Source organism: Xiphophorus maculatus, chromosome 20 (assembly GCF_002775205.1).
Source record: "Xiphophorus maculatus strain JP 163 A chromosome 20, X_maculatus-5.0-male, whole genome shotgun sequence".
Classification (NCBI taxonomy): Eukaryota; Metazoa; Chordata; class Actinopteri; order Cyprinodontiformes; family Poeciliidae; genus Xiphophorus; species Xiphophorus maculatus.
The window spans coordinates 4,545,312-4,557,932 of NC_036462.1; the positions used below are offsets into that span (position 1 = coordinate 4,545,312).

At 39.8% G+C, this 12,621-nt stretch overlaps 1 protein-coding gene across 1 annotated transcript in view; it reads right to left on the minus strand.

The window, feature by feature from the left end:
* Positions 1 to 6,433: 6,433 nt before the first annotated feature.
* tomm34 (translocase of outer mitochondrial membrane 34) overlaps positions 6,434 to 12,621 on the minus strand; it is a 7,779-nt gene continuing 1,591 nt past the window's right edge. Inside the window, exons 3-8 of the mRNA XM_023353409.1 lie at positions 11,636 to 11,735; positions 10,769 to 10,921; positions 9,802 to 9,974; positions 9,500 to 9,647; positions 8,604 to 8,730; positions 6,434 to 6,925 (exon numbers count right to left, since the gene is read on the minus strand). Coding sequence (XP_023209177.1) covers positions 6,824 to 6,925; positions 8,604 to 8,730; positions 9,500 to 9,647; positions 9,802 to 9,974; positions 10,769 to 10,921; positions 11,636 to 11,735 — 803 coding nt within the window. The 3' untranslated portion in view covers positions 6,434 to 6,823. The remainder of the gene's footprint in view (positions 6,926 to 8,603; positions 8,731 to 9,499; positions 9,648 to 9,801; positions 9,975 to 10,768; positions 10,922 to 11,635; positions 11,736 to 12,621) is intronic.

Sequence of the window (12,621 nt, forward strand, 5' to 3'; positions counted from 1 at the left end):
GAAAAAAATCCTGAGTACCTTTCCTTCACTCTGGTTCTTGACGTAAAACTAGATTTGTGTATGTCTTTTAAAAAAAAACAATTCTAGTTTAACCTTTCATGTTATAAACAGGATAAATTGTAAAAGACGATTTAAAGTGAAATAAAGTTTTATCAGTTCCGAATCAGCCCTTCTCTGTTTGTCGTCACCTGCCAGCCTGGTCATGCTACATGTTTCTGACTTCCTGTTGACCGTATGGTACCGTACATCTAAAGGGTAGGTCACCAAACAGCCAACCAGTCACACAACCAATTAAACAATTTACCAAATAATTGACCAATCAACAGATCAAATCTCTGGCTCAGGCAACTGTTGAGGGGAAAGACTGTTGGGACAGAAAAATGCAAATCTTCATGTTAACAGGCGTCACTTATCAAGACTCAGAGACGTTTTATTCAAATAAAAACATGCAAAGTTTTTTCTCGTTTGGTCTTCATAGACAGACAACAGGTCGAGAAATTCTGCACAAAAACGAAGGACTTTTGGACTGAATGTTGGTTCCTGTTCATTTTTACCATCCTGGTCACTTTTTACACAATCCTGTTTTGGTTGAAACTTATTTTTTTATAAACTGGGTTTCAGATGAAGTTCTCAGATAAATGAATAGAAGTTTCCTTGGATCCTCATTGGGGAATTGTAGCTGAACCAGCAGCAAGTTGAAGTGGATGAGAATTAGACGGGACAGGAGTAATAAAGTCCTGTTAAAGTGGTATACTGAGATGAAAGGAAATCAGGCAACTGATTGCAAAGTAAAATATTTGATGTGGATGGATGGATTTCCATAAAACTGCAAATAGCAAGAATATCTGCTATATTATGCAGCTTTGTGCAACCAGGATGCAGCAATCTGTCACTGACGAAGCTGCAGCAGCTCCACGTATTCAGTTCAGATCTGTTTATTTTGATGGCACCAATTTACGACAAATCTTTCAAAGCACTTTACAAAAAAATTAATTAATTAAAACAGAAATCTGCCAGTTTGATGTGACCCAACATGTTCCTGCTGTCCTGAGAATGGGCTGGCCACGCCTTCCTGTTCCTGGTTGCTTACTGATCTGTTTGGGGTCAAACGGTCACAGAGACTCTGTACATCTGACACAAACGATTCTAAGGGGTTTCCTCTTCGGTATGACCTCTAGAAGTGTTGATGTATTTGATCCATATTGCTCAGGGTTATGAGAACGGCTTGGTTCAGTGTTTGGGATGACCTGATGAACCATCTGCAGCCTCCAGACTCAAACTTGCTCATCAGTCCATAAAATGTCCCACCTGTCTCCTAGCTGGCAGTTTCCCCCTCAGAGGTTTGTTGAGGATTGGGAGTTTACATCCCCATCTTGCCCAAACCTTGGCTTCACACTTTGATTGTTCCCGTCCCGACCTTTGATCACTCTGGAGTTGATCATTCACCAAGTCTTTGCCACTTCAATTTGATCTGTTCGATCGGACGATTTCAATTTCCTTCCACTTCTTCCTGGCTTTGGTTTCTGTTTTAAACCGTTTGAGATTATTTTTAGCTGAGCGGTCTACCTTTTTAATCACTGCTGCCCATTTTATTCTGATTTTCACTGAAATTCACTATAACCAGTTTTAGTCATCCCCAACTCACATGAGACCAGAAACGAGTCTTTGGTGCCAACTTCCGTATTCATTTCATGTGATATTATCTGATTTTGACTTTTCCACTGGGGAGAAAAATGTTTCCAGACAGTTAATGTATCTTCAAACTGAATTGTTCTAGCAAATTTACGCAGATCTTTGAGTGAGAACATGTTTCTGTCTGGGTTTGAAAGCTCAGAACTCCGAGTCTTTTCTTTGTGCGTCTCGTTGTCTGAACATGTCTGCTGCTGCTGCTGCTGCTGCTGCTGCTGCTGCTGCTGCTGCGGCTCCTTCAGCCGGAGCGGTGAGTCACAGTTCACACTGTGGTCGCTCGCTGACTTACAGCGGGGAGAAGCTTAAAGGTGTGTTGCATCTGACTCACTGCTACATTAGTTTCACATGTCGCGTCGCAGGGTGGGGCGGGAGCGTCAAGTTCAGAGCTGCAGTCACTGGTGAAAACTTTCAGGTGTGCTCAACCTACTAATCTCAGAATGTGGGAAAACCGAATGACAACGCTGCAAAAACACGAAACCTTACCAAGTATTTTTTTAGTGAACATATCTTGGTACACTTGAAATAAAACTAAACTTACAAGTAACTTTTCAGCAAGATCGAGGCGCTTATAAGTAAATAATTCCTTAAAATTGAAAAAGTACTTGTTTTATTGGCAGATTATTTTACGTATAACATGGGAAACTTGTTCAAGTAAAATAATCTGCCAGTGGACCTCGTCCTTTTTCATCAACATTAAAGAATTACTGACTTAAAACGAGCTTTTTTGGGTCAGGGGTCAGATTTGGGACTAAGCTGTGAATTGAGTTTTGGTTAGGGTTAGGCTAGAAATGAATGGAAGTCAATGGAAAGTCCCCACAAAGATAGCCACTCAAACGTGTGTGTGTGTGTGTGTGTGTGTGTGTGTGTGTGTGTGTGTGTGTGTGTGGGTGTGGGTGTGTGTGTGTGTGTGAGAGAGAGAGAGAGAGAAACCGTCTGCCCTCCTTTCTGTATAAACTGGATCTGCTTTGAGGAAATTCATGTCTGAGTTCTCTGCCAACTTAAACATTTACCTCAACGTGTTGGTTGCACTTTCGCTTTCAAGCTCCTCGCCATTACAAACTTTATAGAAAACTTAAATATTCAGGTGAAAAACTGAAGAATTTTGACAACAAAAGGCCGTCCAATCGTACCAGAACTAGATGAGATCAGCGTGGTTGTCGAGCTCTTTCTCCTGCAACAGAACCCAACGGTTTCTGTTTCCTCTTTTAGCAGAGGAACTGTCCCAGGCAAACTGCTACATCAGCCCGAACAGGCAGTAAAGGCTTCCCTTGTAAAACACAGACTTGTTTTACACTAAACATTTGAGGTGTCCAGCTCTGCAGGTGGATGATGTGACCTGCGTTGCCCGGCTCGTCAGAATGATCTTCCAGCAAGTAAAAGAAAAGGTTTGCTGCAAACCTTCAACTCTGATTATCATCCTAAAAAAATATTCCTGGTTGACGGTTTCAGTTGCCAAGACAAAAGCTTTAGGACATCTGGGAGTGTCGCTTACCAAAAATAGTTGCCACCAGTGCAGAGCTTGCTAAATGTTAACAACAGATATTTGTGAGTCCATCTAACAAAAAGGCTGCAGGACTTTGCCTCTGGATGCAAAGTCATTTTATCATGAATCCTGCTGAATATTTTTGTCCGGAGAAGAAAAGATTAGGGGTGCCAGCAGTGTGGCAAAAGAATCCACTTTGATCAGAAAGCTGACAACAGTTTGGTTCTGCAGCCAGAATTTAGTGATCTCCTGTAACCGGTGTGCTGCTGGTGCTTCAGGTGGTCGGTGGGTAAACTGCTGCCGGTGCCGATTTAATGGCTCTTTCTTCTCAGCAAGCGAATGATTGTTGCTTTGGAGTCCTCTGACTTGATAAAGTTGCTATACAAATGCAAGTAGTTCAAAGATTAAAACATTAAAAACTTGGACCTGTAGTCAGGAAACCCATCAGAATGTAACCCAACTTGGATAAAAACTAAAAATAAAAAATACGTAGAGAAACGGAAGCAAAGTGATCAACGCTAAGCTCTAAAGGCCGGTGAAGAACGATCAACACTGTAGATGTGATCATTCTGCTAAAGATTTGCTAATACATAGCAAATCTGAACCGGGAGTGATCCGCACACCTGAACCGCCATCTTGGTAGGCAAGCGCAACGTGAAGCATAGATGAACAAGACCAACAGAAAACTGAACACTCAAAAACTGTCATGTACTTATATTGTTTATAAATTAGATTGGAATGAGGCAAGAGCTAGTTCTAAGCTTATGGATTGTTTATTGTTAGCATAGCAACTCCATAGCAACAGAGAGTAGGAACAGCTGCCTACCAAGATGGCCGTCAGCTACAAAGCTCTTGTAAGTGTGACGTCACTTCAAAACTGCCTAAATGTAGCTTTTAAGCAGGCAGTAAGCATTCTTTTAATTAAGGCTATTTTCTGGTTTGAAAATGTTTTTAATTGTTCTGATTTAATATTCTAATTTTAAATGTCATGTTTTCATAAACTGACAGAAAAAGTGTTAAGATAAAAAGTGTTAAGATATCCATCTGTGTGAAATTAATCCAAGTAATCTTTCACATTTTGATAAAGTTCCCAAAATAAATGAACTTCATCCATCCATCCATTTTCTGTACACCTTGCCCCTCACAGGGGTCAGGAGCTGCTGGTGGTGCTGAGAGGAGGGGTCACCTGGACAGGTCGCCACTCTGTCGCAGGGCAACACAGAAACAGACAAGACACACAACCAAACACACACACACACACACACCTAGGGAGAAATTAGAGAGACCAATTAACCTGACAGTCATGTTTTTGGACTGTGGGAGGAGAACCCGGGGAGAACCCGGGGAGAACCCACCATGCACAGGGAGAACATGCAAACTCCATGTAGAAAGACCCGGGACGGGAATCAAACCTTCTTGCTGCAAGGCAAGAGCTCTACCAACTGCACCACTGTGCAGCCCAATAAATGAACTTATCAAATAATATTCTAATATATTGCATGTGTGTGTTAATGCTAAGCAGAAGAAAAGAAAATAATTATCTGCATGACTGGAAACACCGGCACATGACTATACTGATTTTTATCAGAAAATTGTTAAATATTAGCAAGTTAAAGGTCATATTTTATCAATCTGTTGAAACCAGCTGAGAATTTTATATTTGTATATTTTTTGAGGAAGATGGCAACGGTGAAATAAAAAATGCTGAACCAAAGATGTGAAAACACAATTCAGGGTTTGTTTCCATTCACCAGCTGAACAATCTGAGATCAACTTATGTTTCACAAACTTTCTCTGGATAGAGCAAAAACATGAATTATCTTTTAAAATTATTTTTATTTTGCATACACTAATCCAAAGCAGCAGATGAACGACAAAGGCAGGCACTTCAGGCAAGATGGATGGAAAGGAAAACATTCCTAATGTTCACATCGCAGTGAAAAAACAAAATGGCGGGAAGAGAGTTTTAAACGTCCCGATCCTTCAGAGGAGAAGTGAAGCGATCCTACACAAGCAAACAAATGTGTTGATATAGTAATATAGTTTAGAACAAAGTTTTATCAAACATTACAAAAACAAAATTGAAATAAAGGAGGAACTTCTTGAACTTAAATGTTGAAAGATCAACATCCTCCCAGGATAAACAGTCAAACAGAAACTGGAGACTAAAAGAAATAAAATAAAATAACCTCAGAGCAAAACATGAAAAAGATCATCATCATCATCATCATCATCATCATCATCATCATCATCACAGCCCATCTGCCTTATTTTTTATTTTATTCTCATAGATCTGATACTCAGGAATCGCTTCTCCAGTCAAGGTGATTCATTTTTTTCCCGTTTTCTCCTAAAACTTTATAGTTTAAAATCTATATTTATCTTTGGGGTTCAGGGAAATCCTGTTGACTGGTTTCATCTTTAAACCTGGCAGCTTTCTGCAGCTGTGAAATACTTTTTACAATATTTCAATCCTCAGCAGACGCTTCAGTCTGGGGGATTTTCCTTATTTTGAGGTCAATCAGTTTCATCAAGATTGTTTTATATTCTGAAGCAGATAAAACTGACTTCATGTGCTAATTCAGGAATCCTCAGGAATAAACCGACAAATCGGCACAGATTTTCTGAGTCAGCCGATACATGACAAATCAATTTGATCCACCGACATTTTACCTCAGCACAGGTCTGGAAATCAGCCGCCGTCGCCTTTAGCTCTGCTGACACCAGGTCACGTCTGCATGCCGCTGTTAACAGTCACCACACTGCTGCCAACTTAGCAACTATGTTGATATATTTAGAAAACAAAATCGATATCAGCCAAAATCGGAATCTGCAACTCAGACTTTTCAAAATCGGTGATCGTCTAGAAAAGTGAAGTCAGTGGACTCCCAAGAACAGCGTCTGAGTTCGTTTCCTCCTGCTGAATATTAACTGGAGTGTCTGAAAAGTTACTCATAATGTAAGAGGCATAAATGCATAAGGTATGAAATCATGTGTCGTATTTTCACTGCGTTTCCTTTCAGGATCAGAGGAAACATCCCAGACGGACGGAGAACAAACTTCAGATCAGATCCACAGCTGATCAGTGACCCCTGATCTGAAAAAATACAATTAATGGAGCTTTTATGTCTGATCTGCTTTACTGTTGGCTCATTTACATCTGGGTCCATAATTTCTGCTGACTCATCGTGTCTGATCCACTCACTGACAGAAACAGTGAAACACCCAAAGAACCGGTTTCATGCCATCTGGTACCAGAACTGAGCTTTTGGAGTCTTTTATTAACAGGTTTGGGAATTCATTCAGTGGAATAAGCTGACTAAAAACAAATGGAAAACCTTTTTTGCTCATTAGCTGCTAAATAAAAAGATGTTTCGTCTCTGCAGTGGATGGTAGATGAATATTCCCTGTGAGCTCATGGCTGAACTTTATGGTTAGAAATGATAAACATACAGGAAAGGTGAGGGAATAACTGCAGCTGATATAAATAAACATAAATACTGAATCAGAGAGGCTGACTGTTACAATCAAACTATGAACAGCTGGAGATCGGTCGGGTCAAACTGAAGCGTTCCGATTCAAACCCGGGTTTATTCTGGCGGGAGTAGACGGGTCAGACGACCGGATCCCGGCGCCGGTCCGGATGCCGTCTCACTTCTTCTTCTGCGCCTCCTGCAGCAGCTTCAGAGCCGCCGTGTTCTTTGGCTCCACCTTCAGGAGGAGGTTCAGGTCGTCCACACAGGCCTTCAGGTCCTGCAGGGACAAAAACGAAACGTTTCAGTGACAAACTGATCCAGACGCATCAACTCACAACTAAAAATCCAAATATAAACACATCAGGAACGTCTCAGCTGGAAGAAATGTGTTTGAGTCGAAAAGCGTCTGGAGAATCCGTGGTAATAATTACAGAGTTAACAGAAATAAAAACAGAAACATGAAAATGTTTCCTCTTCATAACAGAGGAAGGTTCTGTGGACAGATTGGGTTTTGCTTTCAGCCATGTGTCCCACATACAGACTGAGCTCATGCTGAGACCGCCCTGCTTTTGGTTACCATTCCTACAGACCAACAGCAGATAAAGTCCAGTTTATCATCTTAATGATAAATGATTCCTTAAGATAAGATTAATGAGCAGTGAGTGGTGGCAGGCCTGCTGCCTCCACAGCTTCATCCTGCTGCATGTGAGTGAAATGTTGCTATGAAAGCTGCTGTTTGTCTAAATCAATCAATCGAGTTCATTTGTGTAGCACATTTCAGCAACAAGGCTTTTCAATGTGCTTTACTTTAAAAACGTAAAAATACAAATTTCAAAGAAAACACAACTGAAATATTAGATTTTGTCGTCGTTGCACATCAGATTATTGATCAATGTTTCATTTATTATGTTTCTAAATCAGTTCAAACTGACAACAGCCTCCCGTAGCTGCAATGTGTTTTATATGAAGGTCTGACTAACATTAATGTGACACATGAAAACCTGTCTGCGCCTCCAGAGTCGTTTTTTATTCTATTGTTTTATTTTATTTTATTGCCTTCATGTATAAAAAATATAATTTACAGACAAAGAATAGAATAAAAAACAAAGGTGTTGAGATCAAATATACAACTACATAAAAAATCCACATCTGTGACGACAATTTGACATCTGTCAAATTATAGTCACATAAAAAAAATTATTTTTATGGAAAAATATCCATTTTCAGATTCTCCACAGTTCCAGTTTTTTAACTGCTGTTTATTTTCCTTAAAAAGGTTCAGAACATTTTTAACAGCAAACTTTCTGCAGATGATCTACATTTTTAGATTATTTTAATGTTTTTAATGTTTTGATTATTTAAGTTCACTCTAATTTGTCCTCAGTGTGTGCTAGATTTACCAATCTGATATTAATATCAGTATTGATCCCAATATTGAAAATAATTACAGTTCAAGTATCAGTGATGATATGTCCAATCTATTCAGTCTAATTCTATACTTTGTGCTCTGTGCGACATTATGCTTTATCATTTATTTTACATTATATTTAGAAAAACGAATTGCACTTTCTGGACCGTTTGGAAAAAGGTTTGTTGGAGTTTATTACGTTTGACCAAAGTAGTCAGTTTCAGTTTCTTTATATTTATTTTTCATTGTCTGTTTTACTCCCAACTGCACTGACTGAACTAATTAAAGTTATTTTTACATGTTTGATCAAACTTGAGAAGCTGTTGGTGTATTTCAGTGTTCTGTACAGGTGCAGAGTTATAAAATAAATGTATAATTTAGTACATTTATGTCAGTGTTTTACAATAACAAATCAATTCATCTGAAGGAGTAACCAGTGGATCGTTACATCCTGGTTTCTGCTGATGACTGCAGGTCCAACCGTCAGCAGCTTTTCTTCTCCGCTCTGAAACTTCAGGCCAGCCAGGAAAAGGTTCGCCGCTCTCACCTTGAGCTCCTTGTGAGCCTGCGCCCTCCGGTAGAGCGCCTTCACGCTGCCGCCGTCCATCCTGAGCGCCTCGCTGCAGTCCCTGACGGCGTCTCTGTACTGCTTCACCGACAGGTAGCACAGCGCCCTGAACACAACAGGCACTCATTCATTCTTTTATTTTGAAATTTCAAGAATCTGCCGAATGTTATGTCTATAACTTAATAGTTATTGGATAATCAAGTGTCACTCTTATCAGTATTGTAAAACAGAAATCATAGAGCAACTTCATGATTTAAAAATGAGGGAACCACACAAGAAGAAAAAAAACTAAATTGTGTTTCGCTGGAAACTGTCAGATCTGGCAACCCACAGCGCCATGTTTGTTATCTGAGGTGAGAGAGAGAGAGATGGAGCTTTGTTTTAAAAACAAAGACATGGCTCTTATTGTGAAAATATTCTCATCACGATGAGGATTTTGATTTATTAGTGTTTCAATAAATTCCCATTAAAGATGTTTAAAAAAACAATCATGCTATCAGAAATGTTATCTTTGCTACTATCATAACTGTTTTGGGAACATCAACAAATATCAGTAAATTTGAAATTAAGATTAAATGCAGCTACTGTGATCAGTTTAGTGATATAAATCTCTAAACTGAGATTTACAGTATATCACAGTTTAGAGAAGCCTGTGTCAAATGGGAAGTACTTAGTAGTTTTTTTTAATCATTTTTATCATCGTCAAAATTGATCATTTCTAGTTTCTGGTTTCTAGAATTCACTAAAATCGTTTCTGAGCGGACGGGGTTGAATTTGAGTAAATAAATGTTGGTCGCAGGCGTCTGGTGTTTGTTTTGAACACGTCTTTGTTGTATTTTCTGGTTTATTTACATGTAAACATATTTTCAGCTCACCGGTTGGTGTAGGTCGTGATCTCGTTGGGGTTGAGCTTCAGGCTCTGGCTGTACTTCTCTATGGCCTTCTTATGCTCCCCTTTCTTCACCAGACTGTTGCCTTCTTCCTTCAGAGCTTGTGCTTTCTTCATGTCTTTGTCACTTGGCGCTAAAAAGAAAAAAAAAAGGATTTAAATATATAAATCTTTGTTAGTTCCAATAAATTGGGGCAAAATGATCCTATTCCATCTGTTAAAAGTAAGAAACTAAGAAATGAGTGGTGAGTTTATTCTTTGTTGCGGTAGGAAGTTGGAGGTGCTCACCGGGTTTGTCTGTTTTCTTGATGCCGTTCTGCTGCGGCGCCGGGTTCGCCTTCGGCGCGCCGCCTGCAGCCTGCTGGGCGAGCTTCTCCCTCACCGACAGAGGAACGGTGGGGATGGGAGGAAGTTTCTCCCTCCATGACGGGCCGTCGGCCTCTGTTAGCGCTTTAGTCATTCTGAGAAAACAGGAAAGGATTTTATTTTCTTGCAAAATAAACGACAGCGTGCTGCCCACAGAGGCAAGGCAGGTGTAGATGTAAACTTTTATAAAAATAATATTTTTTACGTTTGTTAAAACTGTTACCATGTTTTGACAGCTTGTTATGAAACAGATAATCTGTGAAAATACTGCCATCTGAAGAAATGCACCAAGAACAACCAATCAGAGCCAGGAGGAGGGGATTAACGCTGTCAATCACCACTGTGTACATGCTGCTAAATGTGCTAATGGTTGAGAAACAACTTACCGTTACAGGAAAACCATTTATCTGCCGTCATCAGTGGCTATGCTAACTAGCCTAGCATTGACAAAATGCGTAGCAGAGAGAAGGGGGGCCAGATGGAGGAATGAGCAGCGCCATACGTTGGGTGATTGACAGCACTAAGACCCGCCTCCTATCTCTGATTGGTTGTTTCTACACAGGGAGCGCCATCTTTTCAGATCATCTGTCTCATATCGTAATGTCACAACATTTTCAAACAAATATATAAAGAAAATGCTTCTGATAAAAATTAAATACTATAACTTCAAAACCACACAAGGATCACTTAAGCAGAAAAACATAAAGATAATTAATTTGTTTTAAGCCATAAAACAAATGATGATAAATAAAACTACAGTTTTAAAGAAAGTCTCATCAGGATGTTAAACAGAGTGAGGAACTAAATGGCCGTATTCGTCCTAAACTCGTCCTGAGTGGCTGAAGCTGGTTTATCTGTCGGGTGTTTAAAAGGAGCAGCGGCCGCCGACCTGTTGGTGCCGTCATGAGCTGCTGCTATGTTGCAGTCGATCTGCAGGGCGGTTTTGTAGTCGATGTAAGCGTGTCTGTAGCGCTCCAAGGCTTCACAGGCAGCAGCGCGTCGGAGCAGAGACTTCACGTTGAACGGGAACAACTGCAGAGACCTGAGGGAAGACGAGCAGACTGCAGGTGAACAACTCAAACTCTGCGTTAAAAATGGTTTCCAACGGGCCGGAGGTCCACATGGAACAGTCAGTCAGTAATATAATAGTAAGAAGAAAACGCTCTCAAAGATCAATAACCTTTAAATTGTAATGAACATTTAACCCTGGAACCGGAAGACATTGAAATATCCATAATAAATAAACAAAATGAATTATGAAGTCTCTGTAAACAAAACTGTCCTTCAGAAGAAGGTCTGGTTGAGACCAAAGCAGCAGACTGAACGATAAATCGTCCAAAGGAAAATTATTGAGCTCATTTTAATTTATCATGTGATTAAGTGATTTATCGTTTATTTTGGCCGGCATAAAGAGAGCAGCTGATTAGCATCTCAAAAAGCCGAACAAACATGAGACGATCATCAGTCAGAGGCTTCTTCAGTCAGCAACACTGACTGCTACTGGAGATCCTCTTTAAAGATTAAACGAGTTATGAATTAATTTTACTTTGGGATAAATGAAGTGAAATGAAATGTTAAAATTATACTTAAATGGAAACTCTTCATTGTCATCAATATAAGATATTTAAAGACAAATCACCGCATCAGAAATAATATACATAAAAAATAAACAACCGTACAGATAAATGAAAAAGACCTGGGAAGAAGGAGTAAAAATGTTAAAAACTGAGATTAACTAGACACATAAACTACTTACGTATCGCAGTCTTTGACACATTCTGAACAGTTCCCGTCCTTCAGGTAGCTGGCGGCTCGGTTGGAGTACAGGATGGCCAAATCTTCAGGGTTCTTCTTATCTGTGGATAAACAACAACAACAGATTAAAACGTAACATTTTCCCTGCAGGATGCCAAGAAGAGAAGTAAATATTCATTATTTGACATGTAACTGGTATGAATTCAACAAGAGTTAAGACTTTTTTCCTCCAAAACACTTTGAGTGTGTGTGTGCGTGTGTGTGTGAAAGAAATGTGGAATATCGTCTGCGATATGGACCTTAACACAGGGCCGCGTTTCATTGGCTGATGCCCATTCTACCTGGTCACGTGCGTGGCCGTCTCACAAACACACTTAGCTTCCCGTTAGCTAAGTGCAGCATAATGGCAGAACTGATACAACTTCTACACCTTGAAGCCTGTCTGCTACACAGTCTGACGTTAGCTAAACAGATCAATATGCAATGTGTCTGTATCTGACATACACTAAAGATTTTATTTTAGCAGAAAAGGCTTTGGACTAAACTGTTACTCTGTTAGCCACGTTAGCACCAAGTACAGCTAGTCAGTCAACCGTCGCTGTGTTCAGGGAAGCGCTAATTAATAATCGAGAAATAAATATCAAGCCTGGAAACTTGATATCATAACGGACTGAATGTTGTTTTTAACATAATCTTTGCTCGTCTTACGGGGCGCAGGCGGTTGCCACGGTAACAGGTGTGCTTAAACTACAAAGAGAGAGAGAGAGAGTAAACAGGTAGGAGTGGTTTTGAGTTGATCACCTGTTCAGGTTATTTTACCTTTGTTTCCCTTTGCTGTGGCTCATTACAGCCGCTGTAGTTTCTAAACGTTGGACTAATTACCTCGTTCGTTTGTGAGTTTACGTCATTCACAACAAACATCAAACAGAACAAATATAATTCATAAAATTTTAACAAACAAATGGCTTCTACCGCGGTAATTATGTG